The sequence below is a fragment of the Thalassophryne amazonica genome, chromosome 11, assembly GCF_902500255.1.
Source record: "Thalassophryne amazonica chromosome 11, fThaAma1.1, whole genome shotgun sequence".
In the NCBI taxonomy this organism is placed as follows: Eukaryota; Metazoa; Chordata; class Actinopteri; order Batrachoidiformes; family Batrachoididae; genus Thalassophryne; species Thalassophryne amazonica.
In genome coordinates this window covers 49,647,479-49,663,980 of record NC_047113.1, presented here as the reverse complement: position 1 = coordinate 49,663,980, position 16,502 = coordinate 49,647,479, and the positions used below count along the sequence as shown (strand labels likewise).

General features: G+C 42.3%; 1 protein-coding gene across 3 annotated transcripts in view; it reads right to left on the bottom strand.

The window, feature by feature from the left end:
• LOC117520257 (serine/threonine-protein phosphatase 2A 55 kDa regulatory subunit B beta isoform) overlaps nt 1–13,668 on the bottom strand; it is a 178,496-nt gene extending 164,828 nt beyond the window's left edge. For all 3 annotated transcript variants that reach the window (XM_034181573.1, XM_034181572.1, XM_034181570.1), the window contains exon 1: nt 13,510–13,668. In XM_034181573.1, the coding sequence (XP_034037464.1) occupies nt 13,510–13,588 (79 nt within the window). In that variant the 5' untranslated portion in view covers nt 13,589–13,668. The remainder of the gene's footprint in view (nt 1–13,509) is intronic.
• Nucleotides 13,669–16,502: the final 2,834 nt, after the last annotated feature.

The window sequence follows — 16,502 nt, the reverse complement described above, 5'->3', positions numbered from 1 at the left end:
CCTTGTGGGAGGAGTCGTCCAGCCCCTCGTCGGAATTCCTTTGTCTGAGAAGTTGCTGAGAGACTGGCGCGTTGTTTGATCAAAATTTTTTCTAAACCTGTGAGACACATCGAAGTGGACACGGTTCGAAAAAGTAAGCTGGTTTTCAGTGAAAATTTTAACAGCTGATGAGAGATTTTGAGGTGATTCTGTCGCTTTAAGGACTTTTCACGGTGCGAGACGTCGTGCAGCGCTCTCAGGCGCCGTCATCAGCCTGTTCAAGCTGAAAACCTCCACATTTCAGGCTCTATTGATCCAGGATGTCGTGAGAGAACAGAGAAGTTTCAGAAGAAGTCGGTTTCAGCATTTTATCCGGATATTCCACTGTTAAAGGAGATTTTTTTAATGAAAGACGTGCGGACGGATCCGCGCGTCGGGACGCAGCCGACGCGGTGCGGCGGCACAGGAGAAACACCTCCGTGTTGATAACCATTTGTAAAATCCAGGCGGCTTTTGATGGCTTTCAGTGGAGTGAGTATATGAGAAATTGTTTAACAGGCAGGACATGTTCCAACTTGTCCTTAAGGCTTTCAACAGAGGTGTTTTTCCTGTGGCGGAGCGTCGCGGCGGCTGCGTCCCGACGCGCGGACCCGTCCGCACGTCTTTCATTAAAAAAATCTCCTTTAACAATGGAATATCCGGATAAAATGCTGAAACCGACTTCTTCTGAAACTTCTCTGTTCTCTCACGACGTCCTGGATCAATAGAGCCTGAAATGTGGAGGTTTTCAGCTTGAACAGGCTGATGACGCCGCCTGAGAGCGCTGCGCGACGTCTCGCACCGTGAAAAGTCCTTAAAGCGACAGAATCACCTCAAAATCTCTCATCAGCCGTTAAAATTTTCACTGAAAACCAGCTTAATTTTTCGAACCGTGTCCACTTCGATGTGTCTCACAGGTTTAGAAAAAATTTTGATCAAACAACACACCAGTCTCTCAGCAACTTCTCAGACAAAGGAATTCCGACGAGGGGCTGGACGACTCCTCCCACAAGGAGTGCTCACAGGCGAATGACGTCACCGACAGGCGTGGAAAAACTCACGCATGCTCACGAGGGTTCAAGCATGTCTGACGTAAAAACATATGAATGAAATCCATATAGTTTTTGAAAAAAATAAAAAGGACCGTAACTTTATTGACAGCCCTCGTATATATATATATAAGTTTTTTAAAGTTGAGCTTTCGTGGTCTCTGAAAAAAGCTGTAGCTTTATTTGGTAAAAATAAAAAAAGACTGAACCATTTACAAATTAAAGCGTTCGCTCAGATCAACTGTGCTAAAAGGCTATGCTAACGTTAGCCAATCATTAAACATTCACAGCAGTGCAGTAAACGTCACGTTTTGTTTTTATATTATTCTCACCTCAATAAAGCTGCAGAACTAAGCTCTGTTGGTCAAACTGGGAGTTCGCATATATCCAAAAAGTGGGAGATTTCGGACTGAGTGGGTCTGCTCCATCACCCCGGCTACCTGCCTCACTCTGCCCAGGGATGATGCCTGAACCCTGGCTTCTCGAGAATCGTTTTACTGCTGTTTTTTTAAAGCTTTTTTGTGGTTCAGGCCACGCAAATTCAAGATGGTGAGTGTGACGTAACAATGTCCGCCCCCCTTGCCACGAAGCGTCTGACATCACGCGTTGGGAAGCGTTGCCTGACGCGTGGAAAGTGTGCGGTGTGAAAGGCCCTTAAATGACATGGTGAGATACTGAAGAGCTTTGCTCGTTCATGGCCGCGACATACATATTATGTCTAGTACCAATGTGTTTTAAGATTTGATCAAAAGCTCATATTGTTTGAGAAAATATTTATGATTGAATGGTATAAAATAAGTGACTTCATGATCAAAGTCACAAAGAAGTCATAATTTAAAGTCCTACATAGTAATAAAAACACTTTTTCTATCTGTATTAGTAGCATTCTCACCGTGGTGATAGGCTTCAACCCACTGATGAGTTCACATATTGACAACAATGCTTTTTTGACTTGGTGAGAGGGTGCTTATATGATTTCTTGACAGACTGTTCTGATTGTTTAAAGGGGGTGTTCTGTCGAGATGAGGTGTGTCGTCGAGATGAGGTTCCTCGCGTAACTGCACTGTGCACTGAAAAAATTACTTGACGAAGTTTGCTTATTTTGATGGGCAAGTAAATGTATAAATTGTTCATCCGAACATAGTAATGTATAAAACCTACTCACTATAAAACGATAAGTATTTTTAACCTGGAGTTACCTTATTTCGACAGGCAAAATATACATATACATAAATTTATGCTGCTAACCTAAAATACAGAAAATGTTTTACTTACTAGGCTATAAATACACTGAATACAATTAATAAAAAAAAACTTTGACGGAAAAAACAAACAAAAAATGCGCATGCACAGTTGCACGTCGAGCGAGTTACATCATCTCCACATGTGCATTTGCGCGAGGCACCTCATCTCGACGGGTGACGTCTTCAAGTCCGGGGTAGAGCGATGTGCCCATGCGCAGGCATGCGCAGTAGTGCAATGCACCTCATCTCGACGTTCACCTCATCTCGACGGGACAGGGGCCTTAAATGCATTTGCTTTGGTGTCAAAAAGGCAGAAGGGAACACCCAACAAAATGTGTAAACTTCTGACTTGCCCTGTCACTGTTTTGTGTTGATTGACATGTGTCGGGTGATATTTTTTTTCTCCACATTATTGGGGATGACTGGGAATAGTGCAACTTTTGCCTGTTGTATCACCACTTATAGATTTATGGTGGAGTACCACAGAGAACATAATACAACAAAAAATCAAATCTACGTCAACATGAGTTTCCCATGTGCCTTCTGGCAAACCACATTTGTAGTTTCAGATGTTCTTTTTAAGGAAAATCCTTGTGTGCCTCTTCTCCATGAAGTGGTGTAACTGGCGAAGCAACAGACAAAACTTGGATTATGTGCCGTTTCTCCAATCATAGCCACAGAAGCCTAGAACTCCTTCAGAGTTGTCATCTGTGTCTTAGTGGCTTCCCTCACTTGTTACCCTCTTGCACGGCCATTCAGTTTTTTGAAAACTGACTACTTCTGACAGATTTAACAGAGTACTATTTGTCCAGCCATTCATTTTTTAAACTCACTTATTCTAAATAAGGGTCATGGGGGGAAGGGGAAGGCTGGAGCCCATCCAGCAGTCATTGGGCAAGAGGTGGGGTACATTCTGGACAGGCCGACGGTCTATAGCAGAGCTAACCCTAACCTTAACACATACAGACAGACAAACTCATTCACACCTACGGTCGCATTACAGTCACCAATTGTCTTTGGAAGCAAGAGGAACCTGTAGCACAAAGGGTGGAACCCAAGCAAACACAGTGACAACATGCAAACTCCAAACAGAAGGGACCAGTTCTGTAGCAAGCCTGGAAATTTGCTAACAATGCTAACCACTAAGCCACTGTCTTGTCCCTATACTGTTATGTTTTTTAATAACTGATGTTAACAAAGTTCAAGACATATTCAGTGACTTGGCAAAGTTTGTGCACCATCCTATGACTTGCCTAAAGTGGCATGTAAAAGTGTTTATTTCAATCTAAAAGAATCCATATATTTATTCATAGTTTGTCCAATTACTTATGAGATCTGAAAATGGTGTTACAATATACACAAATAGCCGCAATTCCTAAATGGTTAATGTGATGTTTATCTTAAACCTCTTGAATTAGAGCTAAAAGTTTACAACAACTGTTAATTCTACCTGGTTCTTATTGTAATACTATCCCTTAAAAAGTACAAAGTCGAAGTATTCCTCAGTTTGAATTTATTCAAAGTCACACTGAAAAACAGGCCTGGGTGCCCAGAGATGCAGCCCACACAGGGGCTCCACCTTGTGAGAGACCCTGGACATAGCCAACAAGAGGTTTTTATATAAGACAATGTAGGCAGTACAGTGGATGGGTTTTATTTCCACACCTAACCTTATTGGCTTGTGTAGACGGAGGGGAAACCCTACCCCTTGTCTTCGGCCCACAGTTATTCGGGACCTGGAGGAACCTAACTCCTTTGTTTGGACTTTCTTATCAGATAAAACCAGTTCAGACCAGTTGACATGCATAATCAAACAGATAACTAAAACTCACTAAAAAATATAACCATTTAAGCATAGCAAATACTTGATATACTGTAGTAAAAAATAAAATACAATAACAAATAAACACAGATATATCTAACATAACCACATCTTGATTGTTTCATTTTAGCTCCATTATGGTGGCATGTAGATACAAAATTACAAAAATAGTTGAAACCTCATATGTGTTTAACAAACGGTTTTGGAGCCAATGTGGAAGGCTGTGTGTTCCTCAAGGATAGAGTGGTTAAATTTTGCACAGCATTGAATAAAAGTCAAGGCCACGCAAAACCATATATTCTGGTAACAACGAATTACAAAGAAATAGTTTGTATGAATTGTATCAAACATATAGTTTGATACAATCCCTTAGTTATGCTGCTATAGACGTAGACTGCTGGGGGGTTCCCATGATGCACTGTTTCTTTCTCTTTTTGCTCTGTATGCACCACTCTGCATTTAATCATTAGTGATCGATCTCTGCTCCCCTCCACAGCATGTCTTTTTCCTGGTTCTCTCCCTCAGCCCCAACCAGTCCCAGCAGAAGACTGCCCCTCCCTGAGCCTGGTTCTGCTGGAGGTTTCTTCCTGTTAAAAGGGAGTTTTTCCTTCCCACTGTAGCCAAGTGCTTGCTCACAGGGGGTCGTTTTGACCGTTGGGGTTTTACATAATTATTGTATGGCCTTGCCTTACAATATAAAGCGCCCTGGGGCAACTGTTTGTTGTGATTTGGCGCTATATAAAAAAATTGATTGATTGATTGATATAAAGTGCGTGTGTTACATTCTCTGGGTGCCATTTCTTCTTCAAGTTTTAAACAACTAGCTTGTGGGTAGTTTTGCCCATCACTGTTATGCCTCTGTACACTTACTTACAGCAGCAGCTATCAAATTAGCTAGACATGCCATGTGATATAATTTTAAAACTTCTGTTTTACTAAAGTATAAACTGTCATCAAAACAAATTAACATAATTTGCAGTGAGTGAGTGAATGGAATGTACACAAACACTCCATTCATATAATTGTTAAGGTTTTAGATGACTATTGGTTATGCTAGCTAATAGCTAGTTTATCCACATCACTACATTAGTTTCCAGTGCTTGCTCATAGCCTCAGCTATCATACAGGCTAGTCAAACCATGTGATCTAACTTTAAAATATTCTGCCCTACTGAAGTATATAGTGTTCTGTTCTAAAAACAGATCATACTTTACAGTCCGATGTAAATTAAATTTTGCAGAGTAAGTTTTACTCTCTCAAAATTTGGTCCCTCTCTGAATAATGTTAAATAACAACTTGAATTAGCATTATAACTGAGTTGATCTCACTTTATGATACAGTTTAATTCTGTTTGGGGCTAAATGTAATGTCTGCTGAATGTACAAATACACTCAGCGGACACTTTATCAGGTTCACTTGTTCAGTTGTTTGTTAACACAAATAGCTAATCAGCCAATCACATGGCAGTAACTCAAAGCATTGAGGTATCTAGACATGGTGAAGACGACTTGCTGAAGTTCAAACCGAGCATCAGAATGAGTAGTGACTTTGAATGTGCATGGTTGTTCGTGCCAGACAGGCTGGTCTGAGTATTTCAGAAGCTGCTGAGCTATTGGGATTTTCACACACAACCATCTCTACGGTTTATAGAGAATTATCTGGAAAAGGGAAGATATCCAGTCAGCGGTGGTTGTGTGGATGAAAATGCCTTATTGATGTCAGAGGTCAGAGGAGAATGGGCAGACTGGCTGAATGGGTGACTGTGTGATGCTATCATGTCAATATGGACCAACATCTCTAAGGAATATTTCCAACACTTGGCTAAATCTATACCATGAAGAATTAAGACAGTTCTGAAGGCAAAAGGGGCTCCAACCTGGTATTAGCAAGGTGTACCTAATAAAGTGACCGATGAGTGTATAATCCATTTTTCTTTTCTTTTTTTTGGGGGGGGGGGGGCTTTTTTGTGTTTTGGGGGATTTTGTAGTTGTTTTTTTGGTCATTTCTTTAGGTAGAAGCAGCACTAGCAATTTATGGACCCTTAGGCTGTGCTACAATATCAGTAGGCTATGCTGGTAGATAGCCATGCCATGTCGTCTAATTTGATCAAATGGTTGCCCACCCAAAACATAAACTCTTTTTTAAAACTGGTGAATATCCAATACCTTCACATATTTGTCAGTTTCATTATTGGGCAGCAGCCACTACCCAATAGTTGTCTGCCAGGGTGGTTGCTGTTGTATCATGAGATGAACCGCAGATCCACAGCGTCTAGGTTTCAACTGAACTTTACTGAAGGAATGAGCATGGCATTTACACACACATGACCGCACTACTTAACCAACACAGTGAGTGCACAGCCTTTGCTGCTCTGATGAACTTCTTCCTTGCATGCACTCCTGACAACATGGCATGATCGCCACCTAGTGGACCCGCTAGAGTAGCTCATCACCTTAATCTACACATGGTTAACCACAGTAATTTAGCAGGTAAGTATTGAGAATTAAATACAAAAAAATGTCAGGATATCACAGTTGCCATCCAAGGCAGTTTCATGGTGGGCTCCCAGACCTGACCTGTAGCATCCATGCAAATAACTACTAATGAATGGCATTAGGTAAATGGCTGTTTGGGGGTCCTGGAACAAAATATATCCAGTGTATTCACGGTGTTAGAGTATCCCAGAATCCTTAGCATGCTGGGGAGGGAGGCTTGATAATGGCTCAGCTTAATACTAACTTTAACATTGAAAATGCCGCAGACATGCTAATGCGTTAGCATAGGTCCCGTTTTTAAGTTATAAAATACATCTATCAACTGTTTCAAAAGACCATAACAGGTCAGTTTAACATAGAAAAGGTAAATATTACTCACAGACATATGCTCTTTAGGGTTTTAGTTGGGAAAAATTAAGATAAAGCGAAATAAAACAAAGAATCAATGAAGCAGCAGATCGAAGCACTGCTCCATTGGTTCAAGGTTCAAAACAAAGCCGTGCTGCAGAAACGGTTGATCATACAGACCTACTGCAGGGTAGAGAAATGATCATTTTCTTGACAAACACCCCCAAAAACAATGGCCACTCTGAAGGTCCGATAAGGAAATCGTTAAGCAAAAAGGCTATTGATGTCGATGGATCAAATGATTTCTTAAGGATACCCGAAAAGAACCGGTTCCCCAATTATCGAAAATAATGTTTTCATTATCGGATTATGTTTTTAGATAACTTTAAAAACCATTATCGGATCAATTATCTTCCGATTAATTTATGTCCGATAACTTTTAGACCGATAAAGTAAACAAAGCTGAAAAAGTTCAGCACCTACCTGTTAAAAGTTTTATAACAGATGGACAGTTATACTCTCTGCTAACAGAAAAGAGCTACTTCTATGAAAAGCATCGCTATCCTCTGTAGACAAAGGAGAAACGCCCCCCCCCCCCCCCCAAAAAAAATCATTTCCTTTAACACCATACCGAAATGCTGGCAATATCACTTAAGTCATCCAGAGGCATACATTTTGAACTTATGATTCAAATTTTAACCAAACTAATTTTGGACAAGTTATTTAAAATTACTGTCATGTCTGAAGTTTTATAAAGTGAAAATATCAGATATATGTTTTAGTTTTAAAGTAATGTGCTAATTTTTAAGGTTTTGTGAGCACATGCTGTGCCCAGTGCATTATGGGTAGGATGATGTAATCTCAGTACATTCACGACAGGACAAATGCATTTCAGACACTCTGTTCAGGCTCCACGGACAACAGCATTAAACTCTAGTGCCTAAAACTCTCGTGAATATATTCTCTGGGTTTACGAGGTATATTAGAAAAGTATCCGACCTTATTATTTTTTTCAAAAACCATATGGATTTGAATCACGTGTGATTACATCAGACATGCTTGAACCCTCGTGGGCATGCGAGAGTTTTTTCACGCCTGTCGGTTACGTCATTCGCCTGTGGGCAGTCTTTGAGTGAGGAGTCGCCCACCCTCTCGTCGTTTTTTTTCATTGTTTAGGAATAGCTCAGAGACTGCTGTTTTGTTTGATCAAAATTTTTTCAAAACTGTAAGGCACAACTGAGTGGACACCATTCGATAAATTCAGCTGGTTTTCAGTAAAAATTTTAACAGCTGATGAGAGATTTTGGTCTGGTAGTGTCGCCATAAGGACGGCCCACGGCGCCTGATGGTGATCTGCACTCCGAGGCGGCAGCGTCTTGCCGTTACAAGTTGAAAACTTCCACATTTCAGGCTCTGTTGACCCAGTAAGTCGTCAGAGAACTTTCAGAAGAAGTCGGCATGAGGAGTTTATTCGGACATTCCATTGTTAACGGACATTTTGTAATGAAAGAACGTGCGGGCGGAGTCGCATGTCAGGCCGGACCCGACCGCGGGGGGTCACGACAGGAAAAACACCTCCGTTGGAAACCTTAATGGGCAAGTTGGAACATGCCCAAGCTGTTAAACAATTTCTCAGTTACTCACTTGTTGAAAGCCATCAAAAGCCGCCTGAATTTTACAAATGGTTTTCAACACGGAGGTGTTTTTCCTGTCGCGGCGCACACAGATTTGCTGAGTCGTCATGGAAACGACTCGGCGAATTTGCGCGTACGTCTTTCATTACAAAATGTCCTTAAACAGTGGAATGTCCGCATAAAGTCCTCATGCCGGCCTCTTCTGAATCTTCTCTGTTCTCTCACGACGTCCTGGGTGAATTAAGCCTTAAATTAGGATGTTTTCAGGTCGAAACAGGCCGACGACGGCGCCTGGAAGCGCTGCACGACGTCCTGCTCCGTGGGAAGTCCTTACAGCGACAGAAACACCCCATAATCTCTCATCAGCCGTTAAACGTTTCACCGAAAACCAGCTTAATTTCTCGAATAGTGTCCACTCGGCTATTCCTCACAGGTCCAGAAAAATTTTTGATAAAGCAACGCGCACCGTCTCGAGCAGCGTGTGAAACAAAGGAATTCAGCCGAGAGGGCTGAACCACATCTCACTCAAGGCCTGCCCACAGGGAAATGACGTCACCGACACGCGTGAAAAAACTCAAGCATGCGCAAGAGGGTTCAAGCATGATAGGTGCAATCGCACGTCATTCAAATCCATATAGTTAAAAAAAAATAAAAGAGTCAGTTTATTACCTAATAGACCTCGTATAGACGTTGTTATTGTATCTGCGTTTGTTAAATTCCACGCATTTTAAATGTAGCAGACAGGGATTATCTGGAATTTTGTTTTCAAGGCCTCTACTGCCATCTATCAATCAATCAATCAATTTTTTTTTTATATAGCGCCAAATCACAACAAACAGTTGCCCCAAGGCGCCTTATACTGCAAGGCAAGGCCATACAATAATTATGTAAAACTACTGGCCAGTAGTGTTCATGGCAGTATTCGCCCTACGTACTAAGCGTCTGGGAACCAGTAGATGGCAGTGTTGTATTTGTTTTGACCCCGGTTATATCAGATGATTGTCAAATCAACTTTTTGGCTTTGCAAATGGCTTTTTTTTTTTTTTTACAAATGAAGTTTAAAAACAAAACAAAACAACAGCAAATAATAATAATAATAATAATAATAATAATAATACCATTACAAGACAGCTCTGCAGTGTTTGCACAGGCACAGTGCGAGCGGTTGGATGCTTGTAGCTTTTCAGCAGGAGGATAACCTCACGACGGCCGACCAGAATAACAGGTTTGATTTTCATTCGACCATACAATCGCGATCAGGAGGTGGTCGTGAGATGTTAAAGCTTGTTAGTCCATGACTACACGATGCAGGACGCGCGATTAAACTGAAACTCGGTCCAAAAATTCCTGCATGAAAAATCATCTCACACAGTGTAAAGCATGTTTTACAACATCATAAAACGTGCGCACATTCTCTCCACATGCAAAACATTTTGCGATGACACTTCCAGGGCTCCGTAAAAATGCCTGTTTTTACAAATAAAAAAATGAACACCAACACACGACAGACGTCACATTCACATGTTGGTTTACATAATGAATGACTGGACCAATCAGTGTTTAGCAGAGGCACTTTTAACCAGAATCCTTTGCGATTTGTCTGTGTTTGTTACTAAACCTCAGAATTAGTGCATTATTCAACATTAAAAGATATATGCTATATTTTAACTTTGTACAAATGACAGAATTGACATTAATGGAGTTATTCTATCGGTATTAATGTTATTTATAAATCAAAACCATAAGTCAGCATGACTTTATTTTTCAAGACCTCCGCCTGACCAGAGTGTTGTAATTGATAGAGAGCTGGCTTTAGGGCTACTCTCAGAGTGCCTCTGTGCTGGGAGCTCTGTAGTAAACAAGAGCTTTCAGCAGGGGTAGAATAGTCAAAGACAAAAGTGTGGTCTCAGTGTGTGCGTCTGTTGTTACTTTTAATATTAGTAGAAGTTATTATGGCATTAAAACTTAAATTAGTTTAAATGTACAAGAGACAATATTGGAATTAATTTGTTATTGGTTATCTGTAACTCCCGATACATTTTTGGTTGGTTTGTTGTTTTATCTTAATCGAAGATAACTTTTCAGTTATCTGATTATCTGTTATCAAAGTTAATTTTTTGGTTATCTGTGCCCACCACTGTATATACGAGGGCTGTCCGTAAAGTATAGGTCCTTTTTATTTTTTTCAAAAACTATATGGATTTCATTCATATGTTTTTACGTCAGACATGCTTGAACCCTCGTGCGCATGCGTGAGTTTTTCCATGCCTGTCGGTGACGTCATTCGCCTGTGAGCACTCCTTGTGGGAGGAGTCGTCCAGCCCCTCGTCGGAATTCCTTTGTCTGAGAAGTTGCTGAGAGACTGGCGCTTTGTTTGATCAAAATTTTTTCTAAACCTGTGAGACACATCGAAGTGGACATGGTTCGAAAAATTAAGCTGGTTTTCAGTGAAAATTTTAACAGCTGGTGAGAGATTTTGAGGTGATTCTGTCGCTTTAAGGACTTTTCACAGTGTGAGACGTCGCGCAGCGCTCTCAGGCAGCGTCATCAGCCTGTTTCAAGCTTAAAACCTCCACATTTCAGGCTGTATTGATCCAGGACGTCGTGAGAGAACAGAGAAGTTTCAGAAGAAGTCGGTTTCAGCATTTTATCCGGATATTCCACTGTTAAAGGAGATTTTTTAATGAAAGACGTGCGGGCGGATTGCAGCGTCGGCTCGCAACCGCCGCGACGCTCCGTCACAGGAAAAACACCTCTGTTGGAAGCCTTGAGGACAAGTTGGAACATCTCCAGCTGATAAACAATTTCTCATATACTCACTCCACTGAAAGCCATCAAAAGCCAACTGGATTTTAACAAATGGTTATCAACACGGAGGTGTTTTTCCTGTGCCGCCGCGCCGCGTCGGCTGCGTCCCGACGCGCGGACCCGTGTCTTTCCATGACAAAAACTCCTTTAACAGTGGAATGTGCCGAAAAAGTCTTGATGTCCACGTCTTCTGCCATTTTTGTGTAAGTCAGACGACGTCCCGGATCAACAAAGCCTTCACGTTGGAAATGATCTGGTTGTTTCAGCGGGGTTTGAGCCTGTCGATCGGCGCTCGGAGCGCGGCGCGCTCTCAGCAGCTGTGGGTGGTCTTTAAACCGGCTGGAGCACTCCTTAATCTGTGTAATCCCCATAAAATCGTCCCTGAAAGCCATCTGAATTTTCCGAATGGTGTCCACCTGGAGGTCTCTCACAGTTTCTGGAAAAAAATTGATGCAGCAAAGCTCCAAATCGTTCAGACATTTTATTCGCAATAAAATTCTGACGAGAGGGGTGGACCACTGCTCACACAAAGCCTGCTCACAGGCGAATGACGCAACCGACAGGCGTGAAAAAACTCACGCATGCGCACGAAGGTTCAAGCTTGGCTGATACAATCACACGTGATTCAAATCCATATGGTTTTTGCAAAAAATAAAAAGGTCGGATACTTTTCTAATAGACCTCGTATATATATATATATATATATATATATATATATATATATATATATATATATATATATATATATATGGTGTTTTTCCTGTCGCGACCCCCCGCGGTCGGGTCCGGCCCGACATGCGACTCTGCCTGCACGTTCTTTCATTACAAAATGTCCGTTAACAATGGAATGTCCGAATAAACTCCTCATGCCGACTTCTTCTGAAAGTTCTCTGTTCTCTGACGACTTCCTGGGTCAACAGAGCCTGAAATGTGGAAGTTTTCAACTTGAAATGGCGAGACGCTGCCGCCTCGGAGTGCAGATTGCCGTCAGGCGCCGTGGGCCGTCCTTACGGCGACACTACCAGACCAAAATCTCTCATCAGCTGTTAAAATTTTTACTGAAAACCAGCTAAATTTATCGAATGGTGTCCACTCAGTCGTGCCTTACAGTTTTGAAAAAATTTTGATCAAACAAAGCAGCAGTCTCTGAGCCATTCGTAAACAATGAAAAAAATCGACGAGAGGGTGGGCCACTCCTCACTCAAAGACTGCCCACAGGCGAATGATGTAACCGACAGGCGTGAAAAAACTCTCGCATGCCCACGAGGGTTCAAGCATGTCTGATGTAATCACACGTGATTCAAATCCATATGGTTTTTGAAAAAAATAATAAGGTCGGATACTTTTCGGATACTTATATATATATATATATATATATATATATATATATATATATATATATATATATATATATATATAAACTCACATTAAAGACTCACGATTATCTTAGTCAAACACCTAAATACATATTTTGCTTGAACTCACCTCCATAACAACGCAATGTTGCAAAGAAGTTGCTTGTTGCTTGTGCATTCCACCTCCCGCAAACGGTTGTTTACACTGACAACGAAATCTCGGCCTCCCCAGCGAGAACGTGATTACGCGCGAGATTTGACACCGTAAAGGCGTCTATAATTAGATAGGACTTAATAATTTTTTAAATCTCTGTAGCATATTCTTTCATTTACTCATCTTGAAGATTTTTTGAGGTGATCTCCCCCCACTCGCTGCTAGAAAATCCTACCTATGAGCTCATGAAAACACATGCAACAAGGAGACATACTTCTCCAACTCTGTTGACATTCTGACTGTTGTATTACTGAGTTATTACAATAAATTGAAACGAGTGGCACTGCAGAACTACTACACCTTAGAAGGCATGCACACATATATTTTATATATCAGGTGATTTAAATAAATTTGTAAGGATCTGCCACACTTGGCTCCAGCATCTGCAGTGGACTGTGTTGCCTTGATAACTTCTGCACACATGACAGTGTCAGGAACAGAGCGACATCCTGAACATTTACGTCACAAGCTCAAAGTGAGCAACTCGCAGCCCCCTGACAGCCCCTCGGTGTCCCAGCCTACCTTCGGTGTGGCATGTGGAGGACAGGATGGTGCTCGGAGGGCGGAAGAGGTACGGCAGATAACGGGAAAAACATTTCATGTTCTCCGATGTTTTCCGGCGGTTGAAAAGTGTTGCGTCGCGGGCTCCACATCCGCACTGCCGCTGCCACACAGCCTGCCAGAGAGGAACCAGAAGCAGGGACGGAGGCTGTCCGTCCGCCGCGGCGCGGGGGGTTATTATGACACAATCATTCCTTCCTGCAGGCTCCGGTGGAAGTGCGCGTCGCCCCGCGAACGAAGGGCGCGAGGTGTCAGCGCGCTTCCGCTCCCCGCGAGGACTTTAGACGCGGCAGCAGCAGCACGCGCACGCTGCCGCAAGATACAACCACACGATTTCTGCATTTTGGGCAGATGAGCCACCCCATAACATTCTGAAAATCAAAAAAATCAAATGTGAAGAAGAATGTTAATGTAATTCATCATTTCCCAAATCTCTGACTTCAAATTAACTCCAAATACCAAACGCGCACAATGTGACAAAACTCTGTTAAAGAATAGGCACTGCCTCACCACGTGATTCAAAGCACTTTATTAAAAACATTTCGAAATTTATTTCCTCCGCCACACGGGGAGGTAATAAAAGAGGGGAGGAGCTGTTAAAGATATGTATGATTGGTATTATTAAGGTTTTTAGGTATTGTTATGGTTTTAGCTTAGGTGGTGTGCTTTTATGTGCTATTGTATCAATTGCATTTTATGTTTTTTTTATTTTGTAATTATATTATTTTAACTTTGGATGGTGTTTTATGCACTAATTGTGCAATTAGCATTATTGTGTTTTTAATTATTACTATGGATTTTAACTTTTGATGTGTGCTTTTATGTACTACAAACTTTTTTCACACAATGTTATGTTATGTTATATTATGTTATGTTATGTTATGTTTTTGCCCCTGTTTGTTTGTGAACAACCTGGAACCCACAGTTTTTTTTTGTATATCATTATCAAATTTATACAGAAGATTCATATCCTGATAGGCAAGAACTTATTAAATTTTCAAGATTTAATTTATTTCATTTGTATAGCATCAAATAACAACAAAAGTTGCCTCAAGGCGCTTCACACAACTAAGGTCTAACCTTACCAATCCCCAGAGCAAAGATCATAGGTCAAAGGTCAAAATCAGGAAAATCTTGGAAAAATCCCTATCTTTAACATTCAACAAATTTTCAAAAATTCACAACTCTGTCAAAAATCAAATTTCTTTCATATTTGAGAGTGTTATGTAGGATGGTATCCTTTATCGACTGACAAAGTTTGATCCAGATCTGATCAAGATTACAGATATTGTGGTCATTTAAATTTACCATTGAAACCCCCATTTAGTGTATATTTTACATCATTATAACTTAACCAAACATGCTCCAATCATGCTCATATTTGAAACTGAGGTGCAGACACGCACTTACTGTCACCTGACGAAGTTTGATCCGGATCTGATCTGGATTGTGGATTTTGTAAACATTTAATATTAAAAAGCCCATTTGATATACATTTTGCATTATATCTCAATCAAAAGTGCCTCAATCACTTTCATTTGTGACAATGAGGTGCAAACTGGCAACGAACAAAGTTTGAGCCGCAGCTGATCAGTATTGTAAACATAGAGGATATCTGATTTTAACAGAAAAGCCATTTTGATCTATATTTTGTAGCTTATGAAAAGCCACTTCTAACAGGACACTGACCTTCAAAATTTTTTCCAAGGAAATTTGTGGAATTGGAAACTAGTGGAGAAGATCACCACCTGGCGGTGAGTTGGATCCGCTGGGAGGGGAGGAAGCCAGTCAGACCTGGCAGGCCCAAACGTATCGTGAGGGTCTGCTGGGAACGACTGGCTTCTCCCAGATCCCAGGGGAGGTTGGAGACATGGAGTCCAAGTGGACCATGTTCTCCACCTCCATTGTCGATGCGGCCACTCGTAGGTGTGGTCGCAAGGTCTCTGGTGCCTGTCGCGGCGGCAATTCCCGAACCCGGTGGTGGACGCCAGAAAGTAAAGGATGCTGTCAAGCTGAAGAAGGAGTCCTACTTATCTTTGTTGGTAGGTGGGACCCCGGAGGCAGCTGACAGGTACCGGCAGGCCAAGCATGCCCAGCCCGTGTGGTCGCAGAGGCAAAAACTCGGGTCTGGGAGGAGTTCGGGGAGGCCATGGAGGAGGACTATCGGTCGGCCTCGAAGAGATTCTGGCAAACCGTCCGACGCCTCAGGAGGCGGAAGCAGCTCTCCACCAGCACTGTTTACGGTGCGGGTGGAGGTGCTTTGCCCTCTTCAGGTCAGTGGAGAGTCCTTGCCTCAAGTGGAAGAGTTTAAGTATCTCGGGGTCTTGTTCACGAGTGAGGGATGGATGGAGCGTGAGATCGATAGACGGATCGGTGCAGCATCTGCAGTGATGCAGTCGCTGTATCGGACCGTCGTGGTGAAGAGAGAGCTGAGTAGGGGGGCAAAGCTCTTGATTTACCGATCGATCTACGTTCCGATCCTCACCTATGGTCATGAGATTTGGCTCATGACCGAAAGAACGAGATCGCGAGTACAAGCAGCCGAGATGAGTTTCCTCCGCAGGGTGGCTGGGCACTCCCTTAGAGATAGGGTGAGGAGCTCGGTCACTCGGGAGGAGCTCGGAGTCGAGCCGCTGCTCCTCCACGCCGAAAGGAGTCAGTTGAGGTGGCTCGGGCATCTTTTCCGGATGTCCCCTGGACGCCTCGCTGGAGAGGTGTTCCGGGCACGTCCCATTGGGAGGAGGCCCCGGGGAAGACCCAGGACACGCTGGAGGGACTACGTCTGGGCGGCTTTGCTTGAGCTGCTGCCCCCGCAACCCGACTCCGGATAAAGCAGAAGAAAATGGATGGATGGATGGATGGAAACTAGTGTTGGTTGAGGTTTGAGCCATGAGCGCAGTGCTCTAGATTTTTTTTTTTTTATCCAGGTTTCGCATATTCAGTGCAGGTGCAAA